At 32.3% G+C, this 24,891-nt stretch overlaps 1 protein-coding gene across 1 annotated transcript; it reads right to left on the reverse strand.

Moving 5' to 3' along the window:
• Nucleotides 1-405: 405 nt before the first annotated feature.
• LOC140040081 (atos homolog protein A-like) lies at nt 406-24,517 on the reverse strand. Its single transcript, XM_072085754.1, has 13 exons — nt 24,387-24,517; nt 16,382-16,518; nt 12,221-12,393; nt 8,554-8,753; nt 7,979-8,104; nt 5,518-6,850; nt 4,949-5,074; nt 4,634-4,707; nt 4,407-4,518; nt 4,051-4,209; nt 3,566-3,634; nt 2,681-2,853; nt 406-2,365 (listed from the first exon to the last, which is right to left on the reverse strand). Exons 3-13 carry the CDS (start codon nt 12,383-12,385, stop codon nt 2,209-2,211), a joined length of 2,694 nt encoding a protein of 897 aa, XP_071941855.1. The 5' UTR covers nt 12,386-12,393; nt 16,382-16,518; nt 24,387-24,517; the 3' UTR covers nt 406-2,208.
• Between the last annotated feature and the right edge of the window lie 374 nt (nt 24,518-24,891).

Genomic DNA, 24,891 nt, shown 5'->3' on the forward strand with positions numbered 1-24,891 from the left:
CTCACGAGCAGGATAATTTAATTATTTTATTTTTTGTATAAACAAATTAAATAATCTCATAATATTCTACCATCTCATTCTATTCTAAAACTGCGTAGCTTGTCCCACGTAGAATCTGTATCTATCCTGAGCAGAAACCGCCTTTCTGCTAGGCATTGTGTGTAAATGGGTATAAGAAATAACAGATTCTATATTTTTATTACTGTTACCGCTCGTTTGACCTTTATGCTTCACAGAAAATCATAAAGAATGAACGGAGCTGGCTTCCATTCCATGAAACGAAATGATGGTATGATCATTTCTTAATGCTTTGAAAAGCACAAAGCGAAGATATTTAATAAATCAATTAATCAATTAAAAAAATGGAAAATAAAATTAATAAAATAAAAACACACACATTTCCAATTCATATTCTGTGGACATCCACATTTAATATTATACTTCATATATAATAATTTATACTTTTACTTAAATATACCTCTTAATATATTTTCTAAGCATCGCCTATATTGCAATGTACTTGCACTTTCTCAACTTACGAACAACACCCTGCAACCAATATCACCAAACCAAAAAAAAAAATACCTGTATATGTGTTTTATCACCCGAATTACACTTCAAATTCACATATAAGGGCATTGTTGGGTTACTCTGGTAACAATTAGATAATCATTTTAATTTGCCAGCCTTTGAATTCAGGATTGAATGTCAGTTAGGGGTGGTGGAACGTTTTTTACAAACTAGATTGTCTTACTGTTACCATTCACATAAAGACAGTATCCACACATTTGGTTAGTAGACCTACATTGAATAAAGAGTGAACTATCACTCTTAAATTCACTCTCAAATGAAATGCTCAGTCCTCAGGATTATATGATAATAATGTATTTAATAATCAGTGGCTGTGAATTCACCAATCAAGTGTTTTGATTTTTAAAATAAGGTGATACCACTTAAGGGAAATTCTTAAATATGTATTGTTTTATTAAAGTGAAATTTCTCACTAAGTGTGTGATTGGTCAATACGACCAATCGCAAACAAGACAACTGAATAACTATTGTATAACAGACTATATATTACTTAATTATTTAGACAGAAGCAAGGATTTGGATCAACATCTTTCTAACAGGCAAGACCTCTATGTAGCAAACACACAATACAAACCTCAATATCATTATGCCTTATCAATTTAGGCATATTAATTGTTTTTTTTATAAATATTATGATACTGTATTTATGTATTACAGTACAATATAATAATACATATACTTTATTTAGATGTCAGCTGTCACTAGGTTAATGTTAACTGACTATTGCAAGTCTCATTTCTGCATTTTCAACCTTCCAAAAAGAAGGGGGCCGGAGTATGCTCGGATTAAATTTGGATTAATGTACTGTATATTCATATTGTATTCAATTGCGAGCTATCAATTTGAGATTGTAGACTCGGAATAGATGTTAACTTAACCAAATACAGTCCTGATAAAAAACAGATTAGTTGTATATACGCATGGAGTAATACGCATGCACAGATTAATGGTTCTGTATAAATTATATAAATAAACAGTTCCTTCAATTCTAACCCACAACAAAAGCTTGCTGACATTTAAGTATGGGTACAGCTCTGTCTCCACTATCAAAACTATTTTGACAAAAAAAATGTGATGTGCCCAAATATGGTGGTGATAAGCCAAAATATAGTAGTGATATGATGACATGTCCACATATGGGCAAAAACGTTTGATAGTGCAGACAGAGCTTAACATCTGTAAACATTCTTAACTAAGTTTTTCCAATACAACTGCTTCTTAATAAGCTGCTCTAATCTTAATGAACGCATCTATTAATTACTTTATATATCATCTTATATTATATATTATTCTACAATATTTTAATTACATTTAAGCAATATATATATTACTCTATAAAATAAATAACGATATCTAAAAATATTATTCTGCTTTTAAATAAATTATTAAAATTCTTAATTACAAATAAACAGTTAAAATTTGTAAAGAAAAAATATATAATTTTCTGTGATAAAAATGTTGTTTGGTGATGATGATGATGATATAATAGTGATAATTACAATTTAAAGAAAAGTAATAATGAAAAGAAATAATATTTCCTAATAATATAATAAATTAATTAAAACATATTTGCATTAAATACTTAAGTAGCATTACTGTTCACTGCAACGAGCGTTTTTACTTTTTCGGTGAGAATCGTGGATTTGATGGCATCTCGGTAAAGGATCTAAGTTCATACGTTGCTATTCCCGATTCAAGATCCGGTCGGTGTCGTGCAAATATCATTCGGATATCTGTGTGGAGGTAAATCCTACCGGATTTGGAGCTTTGAAATCTGACGAAACAAAATTGAAATATTAGAAGAAAGAATCTGGTGAACTTAGATGTAATAACCTAAGTCTTTCACAAAATGTTTTTCATAAGGCAAATTTATTCAAGAGAATTGATAGAGCTATTGCTACTTTTTAAAATGGCCTATTTTTTTATATTCAATTCAATAAAGATTCAAGGTATTATTCGCCTCATTGAACAGAACAGTCATATTTCAACACATAAACATATTCTCCACATTAAACTCATAAAAATTAATTATTTTTATAATGTATAATTATGTAAATTCAATAATTTATAACAATTTATATAGTATTACCTCAAGTGTAGTAGATATCTAAGTTCTTTCTCACATTCATCATTTATGTTAGCATTGCTAGGCATGTAGAAGACTCGTTGACGACAGAATGTTTGGCAATTTGGTGGCATGTCAGATAAATTATAGCGAACAACAAATATTTTAACTACTGTGCCATTCGGGTTAAATAGCATCTGATGAATAAAGAAAATGTGATAATCAGATCAAGGTTTAACAGTTAAATATAATCAAAGAACTTATAACACAAGAATCTCCTGTTCTTCAATTTGCATTTAAAACACAGTATCGGAAGTTAATAAAAGGTCAAACTGGGCGACGCCATTTCACAGCATGGAGCAGTGCCCCCTCCAAACTAGGAAGTCAATTACTCTACCCCCTAGAGTATTAGCAGATCCCCTCTATGATTTTGACTTTCTAATTTGATGCGGGCGCCCTACTCCATGGCTCACAATGGCGCCACCCATTAGCTCTATTCTATCCCACAATGCCTTTCGAAATTGTTACGCGCTTCGGACGAACAGGAGATTCTTGTGTTATAAGTTCTTTGATATAATAGACAGGCAGTCTGAGGGGTTAATAGACAGGCAGTCAGTATGTGGGGTAAATAGACAGGCAGTCGGTATGTGGGGTAAATAGACAGGCAGTCAGTATGTGGGGTAAATAGGAAATCTGAGGGGTAAATAGACAGTCAGTCTAATGGGTAAATAGACAGGCAGTCTGTTGGGTAAATAGACAGGCAGTCTGTTGGGTAAATAGACAGGCAGTCTGTTGGGTAAATAGACAGGCAGTATGTCAGGGTAAATTGGAGACACTTTGAGAGGTACATAGACAGTCAGCCTGTAGGGAGGCATTCTGAGGTGTATATAGAAAGAAACAGAAACTCACAACTTGAATAGTTCCCTGTGCTGGCACATGGTAGCCTCGTTTACCAACAGATTCTAGGTTAATATAGCCCTGAGGATTAGAAAAATGTTTATTAATCGTAATTGTTTTTATAATTAACGTATCTAATGAACCATAATATAACAATTATTCTTCCGCTCTTATGTTCATTATGCTATTCCAATTTATAATATAGTAGTGCTGACAATTTGTATGCCATCTCCTCCTAAACCACGGGGCTGATAATCATGCTGGGTACCTTTTACTTCCCCTGAAGTGTTTAGGCTATGTTAAATTTTCATAATCAATTTCTTTCAACAGGTCACAGAGGTTAATATTCAAAGGTTAGCTAGTATTTAGTTACTCTTTTAACTCAAATACCACAATTTGGAACAATATTATTTTTAAATATAAGCAAATAATATTGCTTCTATTGGCAAAGCTATAGCAATTGTTTAATATTGAATAACAGAGTTGAGGGCGCTTACCATATACGATGACGGCTGGTCATCATCGGTTACGCTGTAGAAGAATGCTGTAACAGGAAGCCTAACATGAGAAGGACAAAAGCGGCCGCTAGCACCTATCTCAGCTGTGAAGCCTTCAATAGTGCCTAGTGGTTCCATACGACCATTTAACACGGATTCCTAAATTAAAAAATAACAATCATTAAGATACATATCAAATTTGTAATACAGTAGAACCGGATTGGATTAATTTAAAGCTCTGTCCACACTATTAAACTCCAAAAAATGTGATGATGTCATATCACTACCACACTTGTTTTGTCAGACTAGTTTGTGTAGACAGAGCTTTACACGCACTACAAGAAACAGACATTTACCTCAAAACTTCCCAATAGGCAACTTGTTGAAGCTGGAGCACTGGTGCTTAGTACACGGGTAGACTGGTTCATTGGGGTCAAAGTGCGACCCAGGTCATTACATGAGGTAGAACTGCAATAATAAATGACAAATATATGCTAGATTGTTTTTCTCAAATTGCTTGCAACTCGATGACAATTAAAGATTAAATTAATTTTTAGGTTTCTTAATGTAAATTGTAGGTTACCTTTTAAGTGTAACTGCTTGCCTGCTACTTAGGGATGAATCATCCGTACTCTCTTTTGTTTTCCTCATTGGGGCCTAGAAAAAACAAAGTATTTGCATAATTCTGATAAAAATAAAATAGCAAATGGCATGACAAACAGTAATGTCAGTTTTAAAGTACATGTGAAATTTTTAAAAAATTGAATTGAAAGTTGCGAATGGTCTTTTCAGTAAAATTGTTATACACCGTCTTCTGGAGTAATGGTGTACTGTAACCATACTTCAACTCTTTCTATTCTTTATTTAAAGTCGGAAACCTAAGCACATGGGAACCTACCGGACTTGAATTCAATGGTAGCCCTGTGCGTGGGTTGAATATGTAACTACCAGAACTGTCTATTGATCGACTGTGAGGGCGCTTCTTCTCTGGACTTGACCAACTTATGCTTTTCTCAAATGTATTCTGGAGAAAAAAATTAATTAAAATTACAAATAATTTCATTTAAAGGTGTAAAGAAATCAGACATTCTTTCTTTGCAGGTATGTATGTCAGTAAAATGTCTGAGGAAATATGGACACATTTAAAACAATTCAAAAAGCATGTTTTAGTTGTTATTAGTGATATAAAGTAACAGAAATTAAACAAATCAGAAGTGGTGCTGTTAGTCAAAAACTTCAAACCCCCCTACTAAAACAGTGGTATTGTCCCTACATACCTATGTTGGTTTATCCACGTAAGTTAGGCACAAGCTCTGACCACACACTATCAACATTTTATGTGACAACAAAATGTGATGTGCCCATATATGGACATGTCATATCACTACCATATTTGGGCACATCACACTTTTTTTGTCAAACTAGTTTGATAGTGTAGACAGAGCGTAATACACATTGATCACTCACCTCATTAGCTGCTTTCGGTGTTGGTGCTGGTTCTCGTTGAATAACACTTTTAAACAAAGATTTACTCTTGGAAAAGACCGGTATAAAACGACTATTTCGTTCCTGTTTATTCTTCTCTTGTGGAACAGATTGTAATGACGTCTGCGGATCCGCAAGAAAACCTTGTCCAGACGCTTTATTGCCTCTCTTCATACTCGGTTTTTGCGATGCCACATTAGAAATTTGATCACGTTTTATTGCACTGACTGTTGAGGAGACTGAGGGCGACATTTCATCATCGGAGTCAAAGTCGAGTTTTGTTCTGATATCAGAGACTAAATTTTGTACACTGGTGATGAAAGTGTTGCTTTTGAATTCAGCTGGTTGACTAGTTTGCAGTTTAGATTGGTTTTCTAACCGATCACTACTTTCTGATGAAGAACGTTCTTTTAAATATGAACTGCTCTCCACAGACATCGGTTTTCCTGTCAAACATGTACTACTGTGACTCACATTTTTATGTTCGTCTACATTGAGTGAGTCACATTGTACTGAATTGTTTAAGCCTAGAGAAATTTTATTCGAGTTAATGATACTAGATTGCGAAGGTAAAGAATCATTTAAAGTGTCCTTTTTATCATCAGCAATAAAGTAAATACCTCTATCAATACGTTCTTCCAATCTATTTCTCTTTTCATCTGGACTTTCGTACTCTTTACTTATGTCTTTATTGAGCTGATTTGCGGATTCACGACAAGGTAAACCTTCTGAACTCGTATCTATCTTAGTATTCGTTATACATACATTCTTATTATCGGTAAAAAAATTCCTATTTTCAGGTATACTAACAGATGTTTTGAAGTCTTCCTTAGTTACTATATCCTTTCTTGTATCATCATATTGCTGTGTTCTATCTACGTTACATTTCTTAGATGCATTTGTAGGCTGGTTTCCTTTTCTCTTGTGTTTCTTAGCATTCTTATACAATTCTGTATCTAATTGTCTGGAACAATGGCCTACATTATTATCGCTATTAAAGCGCTCTAGTTTAGTTCTTTTATCGCCGCATTTGCGGCCAGTCCCTCGCTTGAATTTCGGTTGTCTTGAATGTTCTGATAAGTGTCGCATTTCTGACATATTGAATGGAATTTCTTTGTCATGAAATGGCTGACCGGAAAACTTCATTTTCTTGTGTCCGACGGCGCAGGATACCATCGGAATCTTTTGCTGCCGTGGAAGGTACGCAACACTCACTCGAATGCAGGAGGATTTTGTGATGTTGACAGCAGGGAAAGAATGAACCTCGGGAGTCTTCACAAAGTTGGCTGGAAAGGCTTCTCCAGGGGCACTTACTCTGCAAACAAAAATTAAGAGTTCTGTCAATTTCCAATCAATTTTGTTAAACATCATTGGCCGTATTCACCAATCACACTTAAGTAAGATATTTCTCTTAAATATTACACAAACCAGAAATGGTGTTGGTAGTTTATGAGTGCCGCTTACCTGGATAAACACGACATAAGCCCTTTTCCACGAAGTGCGAAACAATTACGAAAAGAAGAATTTAGCGGTAGCTCACCTCCATGATAAATGGGACAGTCCGCTATAGCGCCCTCTAGTGAGACCACTCCCACGTAATACCGTCATCATTTCTCAAGACCTCTTGTCTGAGGGGACGGCGGGCGGGCGTTTATCCAGGTAAGCGGCACTCATAGACTACCAACACCATTTCTGGTTTGTGTAGTCTATATCGTGCCTGCTTACCTGGATAAACACGACATAAGCCCTTAAGAGGTCTTTCATTTAACTATTAAATAATTATTTAGGCCTAAGTATTTCCCTTAATTTTATCACTTTAGATAGGAGATTTTGTTTCCACTTAGCCTAAAGTGTGATTGGTGAATATGGTCACTGGATACTACAGTATAAGATAAAATTCATACATTGAGGTGTTATTAATACGCATAATATTGTTATTAGGTTAATTTTTAATACTAATTTAACTGGAAATTGTTGAAATTTGGATTACACCCTTTGTGGATCCATGGAAGCAACAGTGCCTACTATGATGGGAAACGTAGTGCACATTACCAAGTTTTTATCAGACTTCAGGTGCAACAGCTTTATATCTTATTTGAAAGACGGGAAATGAGAGTAAAGCATCTTGCCTAAGGATACAAGCAATATGGCACAGACAGGTTTCACTTGTTAGCCCCATGTAGCTCTTAGGCCCATTGTAATGTTAGGCCCATTGTAATGTTAGGCCCATTGAAATGTTAGGCCCATTGTAATCTTAGGCCCATTGTAATGTTAGGTCCATTGTAATGTTAGGCCCATTGTAATCTTAGGCCCATTGTAATGTTAGGTCCATTGTAATGTTAGGCCCATTGTAATGTTAGGCCCATTGTTGTTACTGTAGATATATTGTTATTGTAGACACTATTGTGTTACGCCCACTGTTATTTCGCCCTATTATTCTTACCTGTAAGTAATGTTCTTTGGTTCTTTACCATTGTTCATACTTAGCCAAGAACTTAATTGTGAGAAATGAAGGTATGATCTAATTGCCTGTAGTAGCATCCTGCTTGACTGTTGGTATTGTACAGAACTGTAAAATACAAAATCAATTTTTAAGTTATTACAATATTATCTGGTGCCACTTTCAAATTGAACATAAGTGGATAGTGATCAGGATTTCCTGGACAGCAATCACTGACAAATGATAAAATGTTTAAAAGGATCAAGACTTATTAAAGTATTCGATTCTTGGTACTGTATTTATAATTTGCACAGTATCATAGGAAAACATGTGATGCCTGTATCATAGGTACTAATCTAACCCTCAACCTAACCTTCCATGATACAGTTCCTGTAAATGTGATACACATGTGACACTGTATTACAGAATTTTCCTATGACACCGGCATATAATGCCATAAGATACAGTACATAGAATGAGGTGAAGTATTAGAAGCAAACTACAATAACTTTGAAGAAACCTCTGGTGATCATGTGATTATTGCTAATTTGCATAAATTGTATAACATAGTAATTTACCGTCTTGGTAGAACTTGAATGATCCACTGTTCGAGCAGAAGACATGGTTGGTCAGGGTTCAGTGAGGCTTCAGCTCCGATGGCGACCTCTTCCAAAGAATTCCGACAGCAGTCAGGATACTGCAGAACCTCGATTGACATCGGGATGTTGTTTTGGAACATGTAGTTGATATGCGACCTCACCATGCTCATCGTATGGCACTGAAACAAAAGGAATTCAAATAAAGTTAAATTTTATTTATTTTTCTCAGAAATGTACTTCAAAACCTTCCCAGTAGAATTGCAGTCATTTTGATATCCCATAATATGGATACATGTACTAAAAAAAGTATAGCGGCTAAACATATAAACTTTCTCTCTTAAGTACACATTAGATTAATTGTATACGAGGGAAAAGAAAGCAAAGTGGGCCTCTTAATTAGTGTACCCGAGGTTATAACACCATTACCATGTCCGGGATAATGTATATAAAACATAGAATTTGAATATTTCCAATACAATTTCAATTCAAATGGCAAACAGAAAACAGCAATTCATGCTACTGTAAATTTGAATTTTAAAAAATCCTTCTAAAGCTCTGTCTACACGTCACTATTAAACTTAATGTGATGTGCCCATATGAACATGATGATGTCATATCACTATCATATTAAAGCATACGTATCACACCTTTTTGTCAAACTAGTTTGATAGTGTAGACAGAGCTTTAGTAAAATGTACTTAGAACAATGAACTTTTCCAAAAACCAACCTCGTGAACCCAGCTCAGTACGTCCAGGGTAGGAAGAGTTCACTGCATCCTTTAACACTATCTAGGTAGAGTAGCCTAGCCTACCACTGTCTATTAACATAGAGCACACTCTATGTTATGGAGTAAGACACAATAAAAGCTAGGCTAGTACTCCTTACTGGGTAAAGTTCCCAGGATAGAGGTGGTACTAACTGCTGTAGGAAGTGCCTTATCACTAATTACATGCCCCTCCTTCTAATTAGGTGTGACATAATTCATATCCTATCAGTGGTGAGATACTGTCTTGTGGGATGTCAAATCAATCTAAAATAGACTAATTTAAGTATATTGTTCGTACAGTATTTACAAAATTGCAACAACAATTATCACTGCAAATGTTAAATACAATACCGGTATTATAATATGAAACAAGCCAAATGGTTCAGAGAACTAATATGGCACATAAACTGACAGATTTTTAAACTGTAACATTGTACTTAACAAAGACTTCTGAAAGTATTGTTTAAGTATTTTGTTTAGCATTTAATGGCTACTCAAAAAACATAAACATATACATGCCCACTGTACTGTAGTGATTGTATTATGATACAACTATTATTAGGGAAGCTTTCCTGTGTGTACTAGTCATCGGGTATGGAATGCCCAAATTCATAGTGCGTCACCAAAGCCAAATATCTATCATTGTTAATGTTTGGAGGTCAAGTTGAGCCGCCGCCCAAAGAAACAATGTACTTCCCCAAAATATATGCCTACTTTACCTCATGGTGAGTATGAAGATGATGGCTAGTAAAGTCGGACTAACAACTATACTTTAAAGATTGAGTCAATTGTGAAATTATGACAAGACTGGCGTGCCATGAATTTAAGCGTTCCATAGAAATTCTCAGCCTCCTAATTTTGTTACTGAAGTTTACATTTAGAGGCTTTATTATTTGTAAACAAAATCTTGGAAATAAAAGATCCTTTTAAACATAAAGATCGTACATTACAACATGAATTTCTGTGACATATAATTACATTTTCTACTGTAGCCAAGTAACATTCATACTAAGAATAAATTATGTTGATAATAAACTAATACAAGAGGTTTAATTGTGATTGACGAATGTACGAGGGCGGTGTCACCACGATCATCGTAAAGTTTCAGACTTTTATCAATGTATGGTATTTTAAAAGCAAAGGACAAAATGCCTAGAAAGGCTCTTCAGTCTATGACCTTTGACATTATATGTTGTTTCATGTTGGAACAGTACAGTATAGTTCCTAAAGTATAACATACTATATTATAACATTAGAGACATACTGTACCAACCAATGCAATTACTGTATATCTCCTTATGATAAAGTTCCTTATGGTTAATTACAATTAAATAAACCACTCAACCATGACATATTCAAGTGTCATGACGACCTATTGATCCTAATTCTCTGTATTTATTAATTTCATTTTTTTCTATTGCAGTATGACGATTGGACAAACATCTAAGCACTCCCAAAATGGACCTATTTATAGGCCCATGCTCTCACTATAATATAACTATTCTAAATAAACAATATCTGCAATTTGAATTAATGAGTTTTTATTTTTTGGTTTTAACTGGTCATTTTGTGTATTATTTTGATAATTAGAAGGATTTTGCATACAATTAATTTTCATTTTCCAATAAATAAATAAATAATAAATAAAATATTTCATCTATTTATGGCTTGACCTATGTCAACATACTTGAGAGAGTGAAACTGAATGCTAGAAACATATGAATGTTAAAATAAACATATTCTCAAGGCATATCTTAAGCTAAGGTTCTTCCACAAATTTATTTTCATAGGCAAGTTCATACAGTATGTTTACTCTAATTAAAAGACACTAATTTATTATTAATTATTATAGAATGACTGTACAAAATAGCTTTACATCAGGGAGCTTAAAAGAAAGTATGTTTTTTCCCGCTCAGTCTAATAACATCATTTTAATGAATTTTCAGTGCCTTGAGAACATTTGTACAAAATCGAACCCTAGCCAAAGGCATGCTTAGTGGTCTAGAGGTATTAACGTTTTTCTACTTATCTGGAGGTCATGGGTTCGAGTCCCGCCCAAGAATATGTACACATTTATCCACAAATTCGGTATATAATTATCAGAGTAGAGCAAACAACCTATCTGATCAACAAGAATATTAAGGTATTTTCTACGTTATATGACTATTTGTATTATCTCAAAATACCAACTTCCTAGATATCTGATTGGAAAAGGAAACAGACAAGAAATAACCTTCAGATTGTGACAAACCAAAAGTTAAATTAAGATAATCACACAAAAATACAAATGCTGACCTCATATAAACATATCATTATAAAACTATTCACTCTGTATAACTATAATGCATTATTATTAGGTTAATGCATTATCATGCAATATAATTCTATTAATTTTAACTTTAAATTTAACTTTGTCTAATTTTCCAAGATCATAAATATGGATATTATTATTCAACTATCAAATATCGATATCGGATTCATAATAATTTTTATATAATTTCCAATTCTATACTATTATGCAAGATGACTACATTCATTGAATATATTTTATTACAGTAGTACTAGTAGTAATGATAATGGATTTGCCATTTTGAAATGTCATGTCTGGTTGACTTTTTGTATTAAAATAATATTCAATATTGTGTAGGCCTATTAAATACTACACTTGACACAAATATTATTATTATATCTCATCTCAGTCCCCAACCCCATACAAAACAAACTATTTGTCTCAACTATTTATCATTTTTAATCTGGAAGGGTGTGGCCACACATGCTAGTCCCACTACACCTGCACAATCTTATTTGCATAACAACGAAGGAAACAGGAAAGTCTACCATTTAGCAATTTTGTCTTCCAATATATGTTTTAAACCTACCTTTGTGTTACCTGGGATACATTGGTGTAGCGGAATACCGATCACGGGAGGGCAGTGTTCACCTTCTCTTCGTCCTTTGATGGATTCCTCTGGTTTTCTGCCCTCTACAATCAACATTCCGAGGTCGGCAAATATCTCATTTGGATCAGGCTCACCTTCCTCCATATTTACACCTAAAAAAAAAATAATATTTAGCACATAAAATAAAACATTGTAATACAAAAATGTTTGTTTGTTCAAAGCTTTAGTAAATTATAAATGTCCATAGGCTGATTTTGTTTATTTAATGAAATTGATATTTGAAATGGGGTTCTTTCTTTTATAAGAATTTGCTACAGGAATTTTCCTCTTTTATTTGAACATTGTAATTTATTATTATAATTTTTTTAATTTTCAAGTTTCATTGTCAAAATCAATCAAAAAACCACTTCATATTAATTAAATGTGCTATTCAAGTTATTATATTTTGAACTTGATATTACTCGATAATATACTGTATTTTAGGGATCAGGTCTAAATCATTCTACTGCAGTTTACATTTGTTTTACTGCAGTAATGTATAATTTTAGTATGTTTTAATGAAGAAATTCAGTCACTGCAATAACCTGTATAGTGATTCCCCAGAAAATGTTTGCTAAATAATTTCATAAACAAAATTGTACAGACAGTACTGAGTAACTGCAGTGAATAATTTTGAGATGGTCCCTTAGTAATTACAGTAGGCCTACAGTGTAATTACTAGACAATTTAATAATTTACTATTGGTATAGCATGTTGTTGCTTCATACTTATAGCATACTTTATAGTAAAACAAAATCAAACAAAAAACAACAAAAAACAGTTACCTATTGAACACTAATTTTCCAGAAATTCTCATATTCCGAATTTGTTTTTTAAATTTTAGACCAAAAAATGTTTGTTTAGGAGAACTTCCAATTTTTGGAGTTTGGTATTTGGAGAGTTGGCTGTAATATATTACTTACTATAATACAAATAGTATTACATTGTAATATTGAATAATTTATAACAATTACTGATAGATAGCGCCTACTGTATATAAATTACTGTAGTCTTCTATTGAGTAATTAATTTCTTTCATGATTGTATACCAACCATAGTGGAATAATGGATACATAATTTATCTCTTAATTACAGTATAATTGATTGGTGTCACAATAATATGGTTGATTGTAATGTATACACATGTAAACATACAGTGTGACAACACAAGACAAAAATCTAATTTGAATCAGGGCTCAGTGTTTGACTTGCCATGGAAATCCTTGATTGATTTATCAAACAAAGGGTTTAACAAAACCACAAATGAAAGGATATAATATAGGATAACATCAGGCAGGCCTTTTCCACTGGGAAATGTCAGTACGATAAAAATAATACAGCAAATATGTTATTAACATGTTAAGGGTAATTCCATTTAATTATTCTACTGCCGCTACCGCAGTTTAACATTTTTTACAACAATTTAAACGTACTGTATATGATTTTAGTTTGTTTTAATGTTTAATTTAGTATAATAAAAAAATAATTGCCTTTTCTATAGCGTCTAACCAAAATCTCTAAAGAGCTACGACCACAAGGCTCGAACTAGGTAGAAATTACGTCATTTTATATGCTGTGTGCGAACGAGATGGGTTTTCAGCAACTGTTTGTCAATAGATATTCTGGATTGATTGTGGAAGAGCATTCCATATAAGGCAGAAAAGAGTTCACAAATGACATTACTGCAGTAACGGCAGTAGAATACAGTAATTGTGACATGATTACTAATATCTTATCTTTCATATTCATAAAGCTTACAAAACATAATTTAATTAATTTTTCAGTAACCTTTGTAAATTGATTTTCTATGTTATTCTTTTACAGCTAATTGTTTATTTCATTTTACTGTCTGCCTATATGTCTGTGTGTCAGTCCAAATGATAATCAAATGAAGATCGAAATGTTGAATCATACATTTCTGTCATGCTATTTATTATTATAACATTATATGTTATTATATTACATAGTACTGACGTACTTTGTTGTTTTTCTGTTAAAATGTTACCAAGACACTGCATTGTTGATTCCATTGTTATTTCTATATTGATAACTTATTAACCGAAAACTCAATATTTGCATACAATTACAATATGACTAATAAAGCATTGCAGTTTCCTCTTTCCACTCCATCCAACAATGAGGCCTTGTTACATCAAACTGTCACTGGGAGGAAAGAAAGGGTAACCATTTAGGAATGTATTTATTTCCTCTTCCCACTCCATCCACAAAATAAGGCCCTTGTTACCTCAAACTGTCACTCGGAGGAAAGAAAGGGTAACCATTTAGGAATGTATTTATTTGCTCTTCCCACTTCATCCAATCATATTCCATACAAGCAACATGAAAAGGAAGAGAATTCTTTGAACACGTCTATCTATAAATTAATTTATTTTTGATATTTGTTTTTCATTTCATACGCATGCATACAAAAACTTTCCTTTAACAGAAATACAGATAAATATAAAATATACTTTTTGAATAATTCCTTTAATAATAGGAGTTCCACTTTAAAAATATTGAGAGAGTCTATAAATAAGATGCAATTTAACACAGCTCAGCTAGATTAAGTTTCATATTTAATATTTCCCCTAGGTAGTAAACCCATACTGAAGTGTACTATAGCAATGGTCATAATTAGTAATGTTGCTCAGAGGGAGGAGAGTATAGATTACTAATAGTTAAGACTAAATTAGGTAGAAACTGTGTATGGTATTGATATGACATATGCACAGTGTAGTGTGGGCCTATTGGAATGTATCTCAGTCAACATATATTATAATTCAAATGTAGGCGTACTGTATGAGAGATTGATAGCATACAGAAGAATATTATTGAAAAGGTCATGTAACTAACATCAGCTTTTTAATTTGCGTTAAAGGAGTGTACAAACTAGGGCTGACTTTAAAAGTGAAGGGTGCAGATACTATAATACACAAGTACATACTATGGGTGTTATAGAGGTTCCATGCACCTCCTGTATAGCTCAGTCTTTCATAATACTGTACTAAACACATAGGCCTACTATCTAGGGGTATGTAGAGGTTCCGGGTGTGTAGAGGTTCCGGGTGTGTAGAGGGTACCTCCTGGATAACTCTGTCATAATTAATACACAAGCACATACAACATGGGTGTGCAGAGGTTCCAGGTACCTCACCCGGACAACCGTAATTCTTTTTAAGTTTTAATGGATGTCCGTCTGGGTTTTGCAGGGGTACACACCAGGTTTTTTGGATGGTTTCATCCATAAAAACAGGGTTTTATGAGATTTTTTTGCAAATCATTCTACTTTTGCTCAAAAATTTTAATTGTTATTCACTAGCTTTCAGTTTTTGTTTGACTTTGACAGACAGTATATAAATCATAACAACAAACATATTTGAATGCATCATTATCTAATCTTGATTTAAATACAATAAAAATCAAAGTTTAACATTATGCAAGTCATCAACTGTATTACAAATAATATTTGTTTGTAGGTCTGAATGGTTGATTGAGAAGGGCTGTGAAAATGATAAACACACCCTTATTTTATTTTTCCATGTCCATGGAGATCCAGCCACTGAGGATTTATAAAACTACTGTATTTAAAGAAATAACAGGCTCAGTTGAAACAAATAGTTTCAGGACTTCATTACTTTCCATACCATATACATTTTATGTATAACAAAACAAGATTTTATGACAATGACAGAGAATTTAAAACTGCAGATGTTCATGTTTGCCTATTATAAAAGCAATATGCTCAAGGCATACAGTGTGTAGAACGGTTTGCAATTAACATTATTTTAAAGTGTACAGACAGCAGACAGACAATACAGGCATCACATTATTTGGAACTTATAATTTGATAGATATTCATACAATTGTAACTACTGAAATTTAGTCTGTACTGTAAAAAAACAAATATTGATAGATAGTAAATTTATAAAAATATAACTAATAACTTGATTGTATTAATGAAACAAATAATTTAAGAAATTTACATAAATTTGAAAAAAAAAACCATTTTAAATGACCAAAAATTACAACAAATTCAGATAAAATTGTAACAAACTCCCTCCAATAATTTTCTTTTTTTTGTTTGCCCAATTTCATACATACTTTATCTGTCTAGCCCACGTCTTCAAATATCACGCCACCAATGACTATCTAATAACCTCTTCCTTATCTTCATACAATGGACGCAGATTTTGGTCAGGATGCATTGGCGACTCACTCGCTTTCACAGCACAAACTACCTGAGAAAAAAAAAATAGATATTTATATCATTCTGAATTAATACACAATCTTGCTTAGTGTATTAAATATATGATTATTTAATTTCATGTTTTATCATGGATGGATAAGGGTACAGTGTGTATGGTATGTTGGATTAGGGAGGGCTGTGAAAATGATGATGTACACCACATTAAATAGCATGTGGTACATATATGAATATAATCATCCACAATGTCCATATATGGGCACATCAAATTATGTTTGTCGCATAAGGTTTGATAGTGTAGACAGAGGTTTAGTGACTGTTAGGCCTCTTTTAAAATGTTAGTACATGAATATCAAATGAGAAAAAATACCATTTGACTTGTAAGAACAACTAGATTTGAACTCATTATGACAGTTATTTAACGCAAACACATTCCTGGACGATACTCAGGTATAATATGTGATTCTCGCCACGCAATATGAACGTACAGTACGTTAAATGAGAGTAGAAAGTTAATGTATGCCATCTTATGACATAAGGTATGTTTATGCCAGAAAGATACTGTATAACATTGAAGAAAGGAAAAAAAGATCTTTGATAACCACAGTAGGTTATCTGTTTTATGTGGATAACCAATAATAATATTTAATGTTCAATCATGAAATATAAAAATTAATTTAAAAAATACTACAGCTAAACATACAGTATTTAAATTCAAGAAGTGCTGTTTTTTAGGTCAAAATAATCTTACTATTTGGATAGATTGAGTGAACTGCAGATCCAATTAATGACAAACAAACAAAATGAATTTTTAATTCATATTCAACACAGAGATTTGCCTTAGATTTAGTTGCTCCAGATACATACCAATGTACCATAAGTCTTTTACTCCATAAATTAAAATAGATTTTGATCCTTTTGTTCACAAGTTTCAATAAATTTGATAAACCACAAACCTCGCTTGCTATAATTCCCAAGTTCATATGGCCATGACTCATAAATCTCATCATAAAATAAGGCTTACTCATAAATGAAGCATCTATTGTTTTACAACTTTCTTTTTTTCTTGTAAAAAAAATGTAATTAGGAATAGAAGCTAAACTTTATAAATACACTACACTACAGCTTGTAAGTAAGAGAAAAAATTTAATAAAATGTAATAAAAATATGATTGCAAAAATATAACACAGAAAACAAAAGGAAAATGTCAAAATTATTATACTGCAGTTACATCGATATAACATGCTTTTAGTTTAATGTAAAGTCACTGCAATAATTTGTATTAAAAACTAATTTCATTTACAAACAAAGAGTAAACACATTTTAGCTACTGCAGTAATTGCAGTAGAATAATGTTGACATGGTCCCTAACATAATCTAATTTAAACATGGAGGGGAAATTAAATTAATTATATAATTTAAATTAACCTTCTGTCAAAATGGTATCCCTAACCACCTAAACAAACAATCCACAATCAGATCAACCCCAAAACACTAAAGCTCTGTCTACACTAACAAACTTTATATGTGATAACAAAGGTGATGTACAGCACCCATAAAAATGGACATGATGTGTCACATCATTACCATATTTGGGCATATCACTGCCACATTTGGGCACATCACACTTGTTTTGCCCAACTAGTTTGATAGTGTAGACAGAGCTTTTCATTGTTTAAATTTTAAAATTAAATGTGTATTGTCTAAACACACAATCTAATGTACTGTACCACTCACAACTGGCTTCCCAGGTCCCTACCAACTTTTATGAGATTGATTGCATCTCATAACAAACATGTTATTGAATGATATAGGGTTCAGTAAGTAAATATTCATAAACTAATAATTGTTATGATAAATACATGATTATTATAAGATTTCAGGTTCCAATATTATGATCAAAATAATGATTTAATAATGTTTATAAAATAATTATGAGATTCTGCTTGATGGTTCATGTTAAAGATGAAGTTGGATTATTTATCATTTTAGCCTTATCATATCAGGTTCTCTCTTTAAAATCATAAAAATCAAATTAATTTTCGATGCACGCAAGTAGAATTGAGAACTACAGTATCTGTAGCTCTATCGTAAACCAAATTCACAAAAGACAACTCATATGAAATCTGGCGATAACTATCCAGAGGGTACAATATTGTCCTAAAATTTAAATTTGACAAAGAGTTTTTGCCACTACAGTATTTACGATATTAGCCTATTATTCACTCTTGCACATTTTTTAATATAACATATACAATATAGCATATACAGTAGCATTCCTCAATCAATTTTCACTCAAATTTCAATATGTTGTTGCTGGAACAATCCTCTTTAATTTCAATCCAATTAATTTTTTTTTATTAAATGTCGGAAAAATTATCTTTAATCAAAAACATCCAACTACATTAAAATGTAGTTTATTTTGGCATTATGGCCTGGGAGGGAGACTTACACTATAGTGCATAAGGCCAGTTTTATAAGCCTCATTAGACAATGCATTCTTCATACTGTGTGCATTCCAGTTTGAAGATGAACAGTGAGGCAGAAACAGCCTGGGACAGCAAACAATTGTCTGAACAACCAGCTGCAATAGCTACCTGCTATCTACTGTATTAAGCTCTGTCTATATCAAACTTTATGTGACAAAAAAAATGTGATATGCCCATATATGGACATGATAATGTCATATCAATACAATATTTGGACATATCACTACCATATTTGGGCACATCACACTTTTTTGTTAAAGTAGGTTGATATTGTAGACAGAGGTTAAGATGTGATTGAAGTGACTAGCAATACTAGCGATGTTCATTAGGGATTTGCCACATATAATATTGTGGTTTATCTTTTGTTATAAAGTGCACTTGCCTAATAATTACAGTATACATCTGGTATGGTTTGCATTGTCTGATTTGTACTGATTAAATTTGAAAACATATTTATTTTAAATTCTATAATTTAATGTAAAACCAACCTAATTTATTTACGTATTATGTATTTATGTACTGTATATTATATATTAATTATCTTAAGCATTAAATTAATTATTCTCCCAATAGGCCTACAGTATATCTCTTAGTCCCTGTTTCTGCTGGCAATCCCAAATATACCGTACTGTACAGTATATGAAATTCGTGCACCGTTTCCGCTGCACATACTTCGTGGGTGGGCTGTAAAAAAGTTGGCTTTCATTACCCAAAATGCATTTCGTGAGACGGAAGTATGGATTGACCTAGAGTCTCGTGTAGTGAGGTTTATACCTGACAAAAACAAAACAATGATGGTTTCTCAAAACGTCGTAGCATTTTGAGTGCAGCAGAAACGGGGTACGAAATATACGGTATATTTTGGAATATACCGTATAATATCCACAAACGATGGAGATATTTATGCGGTATATATACCGCATAAATGGTATATTTTTTATGAGACCCGTTTCTGCTGCCCAAAAATATACCGTATATAAAATATACTGTATATATACGGTATATTTTTGGCAGCAGAAACGGGGCCATAGGCAGTTTTAAAATTCGAATTTGAATTATTGTTTACTTTACTTAATAAAAAAAAATCTGCAATAAAAATAAAAAAATCTTGCATGCATATCATCTCGTGTACTAATAATTCATAAGAAATGTTTGGGAATTGAGTAAAGAAGCACACCCCAATATCTCTGCATAAATACGCACAATGAATTAACATGATGTATGTAGTCCAAATCATAAGTCATTGCAAATAGGATTAGGATTGACCTATGACCTGTGGCAAGCATGAGGGTAGGATTCTTACTTACGGTAATACTGTACTATGTATAGTAGGTACCCTAACATAGATGGAACAACAAATAAGAGAACTGTGGACAGCAATCAACAATATATATTCAATTCAACTTACTGTAAATGGGTTGAATCAATTGTTGTCAATGTTACGAGTTGTTTCAAATTTTATGGTTGGAGATGATTAAGATTCAGTCCGACGTACATAAAATGTTGTAGAAATTTAGCAGATCTTTTATTAATGTTCAACATGCACGTACGCCACTATTTTTCCATTATAATGTCTGTGTGTTTGCATCATGTGTTGAGTTTTAATGAATTTTGTCACATAAAATACAGGTTTTCTGATTCAATGACAGATTATACATGTTCTTTTACATGTCTTTGTAATATCATTAGTGATCATTGCTGAGAGGCGATGATGACATGAAATGTATACTGTATCAACAGTATCTCTATCTACGGACGAATATATTTAATGACACATTAACACAATAAACATAGAGGTTGTTAACTATATTATTTTGTACTGTATAATGGTTTTCCAGGGGTGGATCCAAGATGTTGAAGGTGTGGCCAAACCAACGATTATAGACCCTGTCTCACAAAATGCATTTCTCACCTAATAAAAGGTGGGAGCTAACGCTGACTTTGTCAAGCCATAAATCTGCTTATTATGGGTATTACATATTATACATTTATAATATGTTTATACTTTTAATTACATGATCGAACCTAAAACCTTTTTTTAAATAAATAATTCCTCTATAATGAAACCAGTATGACCTTGAGAAATATATTTATTTTATTTATTTCTCTATGATGATATGACCAATCTAAGATATTTTATTTTAACATAAAGGAAAGGAATCATTATGTAAATATTGTCTTCGATTTAATTATTAAGAATTTAATTTAATCAGCTGGCTGTATTTAATTGATTTTAAACACATGTCATGTTTATTACAGTGTAGATAGGAGTCATAGGGAGGTCATTATGTTGAATATTATTACTACTGTATTCTATGAATGGGATCATTTAATCAATTTGCTAATGTTATTGGTACTCTAGGCCATCTTATTCAAATGTCAGTAGAAAAGGGGGTCACTTTATGAACCTTTAAAGTGAGTAGCATAAATTAATAAGTTGAATATTTAAATTACATTATAGCACCAAGATGCATTAGGCTATTGTCTATAATCAACTACTGTGTAGTATAGTAAGTAAAGACGAAATATAGCATTCAGTAATGTGATGCTGTAAATTACAGATTACAATATTATATTATATAATGCTATACAGACATACAGTAAAGAGGAAATTATGAAAATATGAACATTTTGCCTTAATTTATTTCATGCCGATTATGGCTCAGTTAGAGACTACAATATGAATACATTACGGTACAACAATTATAAGTAACTTTTAATTTTATAAAGTACTAAATTAAAAAATGTTTTAATCATGGATAGTACTGTATAATGTAATTATATATCTCCATGTTTCAATGTAGAGTATGAGATTGCCAGAGTGTGCGTTATGAAACTTTAATTTCTGGTGACGTCCCCGGTAACTGAGTAATTAATCATTCCTTAACGAGTTTTTAATGGGTGTCCAACTGGATTTAGCGGGTCTTTGGAGGCCGGAGTTGACCTCCAAAGTTGACCGAAATTTTAAGGGTGCACCCCGCTCCTTCAGGACTGTGTAGTGACTAATAATAGGATATTATAATTTTATAATTAGTAACGCAAATCATACTACGTTCGCACACAAATTTAAAGTGGATATTATCCGGTGCCGTTCAGTTTTCGTGAACGGCTAACTAGAGGATGTTCTGGTATTCTGGTGACAGCAGCATGTTCCGAGTGCGTAACAAATTTCGTTAACTAAACCAGAGAGATCATCTGAATTTGTAAGGCATAATTAACAATGGTGAAAGTATGCATTACATCAGCCAGGTAAACAACAGTTCATTTGCAAACATTGATTTTGCTACAATGATCAATTTTACTACTGATGAACAATTAGTGGAAAGGCATGGAAGGAAAAGTGAAAATAACAATTCACGCTTAAGTAGATATATTACACAACTATTAGCATTGTTCACAAGCTTCATTCAATATTCACTAAAATACATCTTTGGATAGATCCTAGCTCATATTTATTTATGTCAGAATTATTCTACTCAGTTACTGCAGTAATCTATTTTAAAAATGTGTATGCAATTATTTATCAGGCAGTTTTAACATTAATTTATTTTAACTGTATAATTATTATTAATTTTATATAAGTCAAACTGTGATAATTATTAAAATTGGCATTTACTGTAACTGCAATAAAGTGTGGTAAATGTATGACCTTTGACCAAACTGCCTGTAAAATGTTATCACATAAAAATGTAAATGTGTAATCATAATGAAATATACAAATCTGTATCAACCTTGAGTTAAAAACAATGGATAACAGTTAATTTTTCTGATAAGGTTACTGTATTAATAGAAAAGATGCTTAATTTATTATTAGCCTTCTTAGCTACGGAAGGTTAACTTTATTTTGTCAATAGATTTTATATTATTTATTATAATAAGTCGTTTTAAATTGTTTAAATGGTGGGCCTAGGGGCACATAAAAAGGTAGGTTTTAACAAGTATAATTGCCAGTATACTTTGCTTGATATTGATATTCTTTTCCATTGATTTCTATTCCATTTTTTGTGGAAAATAAATGGCTGACTTTTAGAGGCACTCTCATATGACTCGCATGTCACTCAAGATTGGAGACAAAGAATAAGATTTTGGTTATTGTATGACACTGAATCATCTGAAAACATTATAAAATAATTATTTTATTTATAGACATAGAAGTGAATCCAACATAATTTCCAATCAAGGGTGGTTCCAGAAACAAAAGAGGGAGGGGGAGGTGCTGGCATAAATGCTGGGTTGAAGTGCTAAACTTAACTTAATTTGCTCTTTGAGGAGAAAGGCTATTGTCGGTTTATCCAGGTAAGCTAGGCACGAAATAGACTTAACTTAATTGTATTGTATTTGTCAAAATGAGGAGGGGGGAAAGGAAAAATTGTGTCACATAAAATGTAAGGGCAGGGCCAGTTCCTATGCAATCCGTAAATAGGATACATGTTATGAATTTGAAATCTATTTTAAGGTTTTTAAATACTAATTCATTCATATGGACTACTGTGGCCTTTTATCCAAAATAAATACCAAAAACTGGTGATTGTACAATAGAATGCGTTTTACACTTCAATAGGTCTGTTCTATAGAAGTAAATGACACTGAGTGACAGAGTAGAGTTGAAGGGTGTGCCTCTCCAGCTGCTATAACCTGACTGTGGGCCTAGCGAAGGACTTCTTAATTAGAAAACTTGGAAATATTAAAGAATGTTAAATAAAAATGACAACTTAATAAAAATGAAAATAAAAAACACAAAAGTATGTATATTTTTTTGAGTGATTCACTTTGTTTTGGGGATGATATGCAAATAAGTTGACATGATAATATTCTATATGATAATTTATTTAACTCTTAATTTATTAATTTAATTCATGACATTAACATATCAAACTATGATCTAAATCTATTTTTAAATGGCATACAAGATGACTAAATCTCCCTCTAAAGACTCAGAGTCTAGTCTCAGCTAGCCAGAGAGAGAGTAATCTAAATACTGTTTTATTTATTTTAATCACCAAAACCAAAAATATCCATTACCCCACCCAATCTTGTTGACCCTGGCTGGTGGTCAACATAATTTATCACACAGACATACACTGCCCTAATTTCCACTGCCAACTCAGTACCACTGCCAGCTGTTTAGAATTTTGTTTGGTCAAGATCACAATATTAAACAGCCGTTATTAATTAAAACATATCATTATTATATATATGTTATAAAAATAAGCATTATCGAGTCCACGAGAATCCTATAAAATAACTACTAATAAAATATCAGTGTGTTTATAAAGGATGATGACATAACCAGGCCTAAAATACATTGTGGGTGGATCAAATAAAAAATAAACCAGACGACAGACTCGGCCGCCCAACTCAATAATTATTTCTTTGCTAAATATGTAATGGTACAGCTCATTTTTTGACTTACAAAACTGGATATGATTATCTGCAAAGTCCCGATGTTGTTTATAGATAGCTTTCAGCTTATATTTTGCAAATAAACAGGTAAAACTTCGACTGGTTTTACAAAAGTTTGTACAACTTGCCAACTGGCATATCAAACAGCAACTGTCTGTTTTCGTTCTGTTTTGGTACGTAGTGGTCACGTGATATCCAGCTGATTGGGGTCACGAATGAAAAATGTCAACATACACTGAGGTCAGTGAAAGTTTAATGTTTAGAAAAAGAGGGCAGTATTACAAAAATCTCAGTTTCGAAAGTAAAATATGACTAATTTATTATACAATTTTATATAAATTACATTTACATACACGTTTTATGTTGACAAATTAAAATACAAAGGAACTGCAAAATATATTCTTTAAAAAAAACAATTAAGTAGAAACAGCTGGTTTACGAAGTGCGAATTTTTAGATAATTCAAATAATTATGTTATGATGAGTAGTTAGAATACTGTACATTTGTCTTCTGTT

Source organism: Antedon mediterranea, chromosome 2, assembly GCF_964355755.1.
Source record: "Antedon mediterranea chromosome 2, ecAntMedi1.1, whole genome shotgun sequence".
NCBI classification, from domain to species: domain Eukaryota; kingdom Metazoa; phylum Echinodermata; class Crinoidea; order Comatulida; family Antedonidae; genus Antedon; species Antedon mediterranea.

Excerpts from the sequence above, each read along its gene's own strand:
- LOC140040081 (XM_072085754.1), bottom strand. The coding sequence starts at position 12,385 with ATGGAGGAAGGTGAGCCTGATCCAAATGAGATATTTGCCGACCTCGGA. Across the intron at positions 8,754-12,220 it reads GTATCCCAGGTAACACAAAG|TGCCATACGATGAGCATGGT; the intron begins GTAGGTTTAAAA and ends CTTTTGTTTCAG. Across the intron at positions 4,210-4,406 it reads GCCTATTGGGAAGTTTTGAG|GAATCCGTGTTAAATGGTCG; the intron begins GTAAATGTCTGT and ends TTTTTAATTTAG.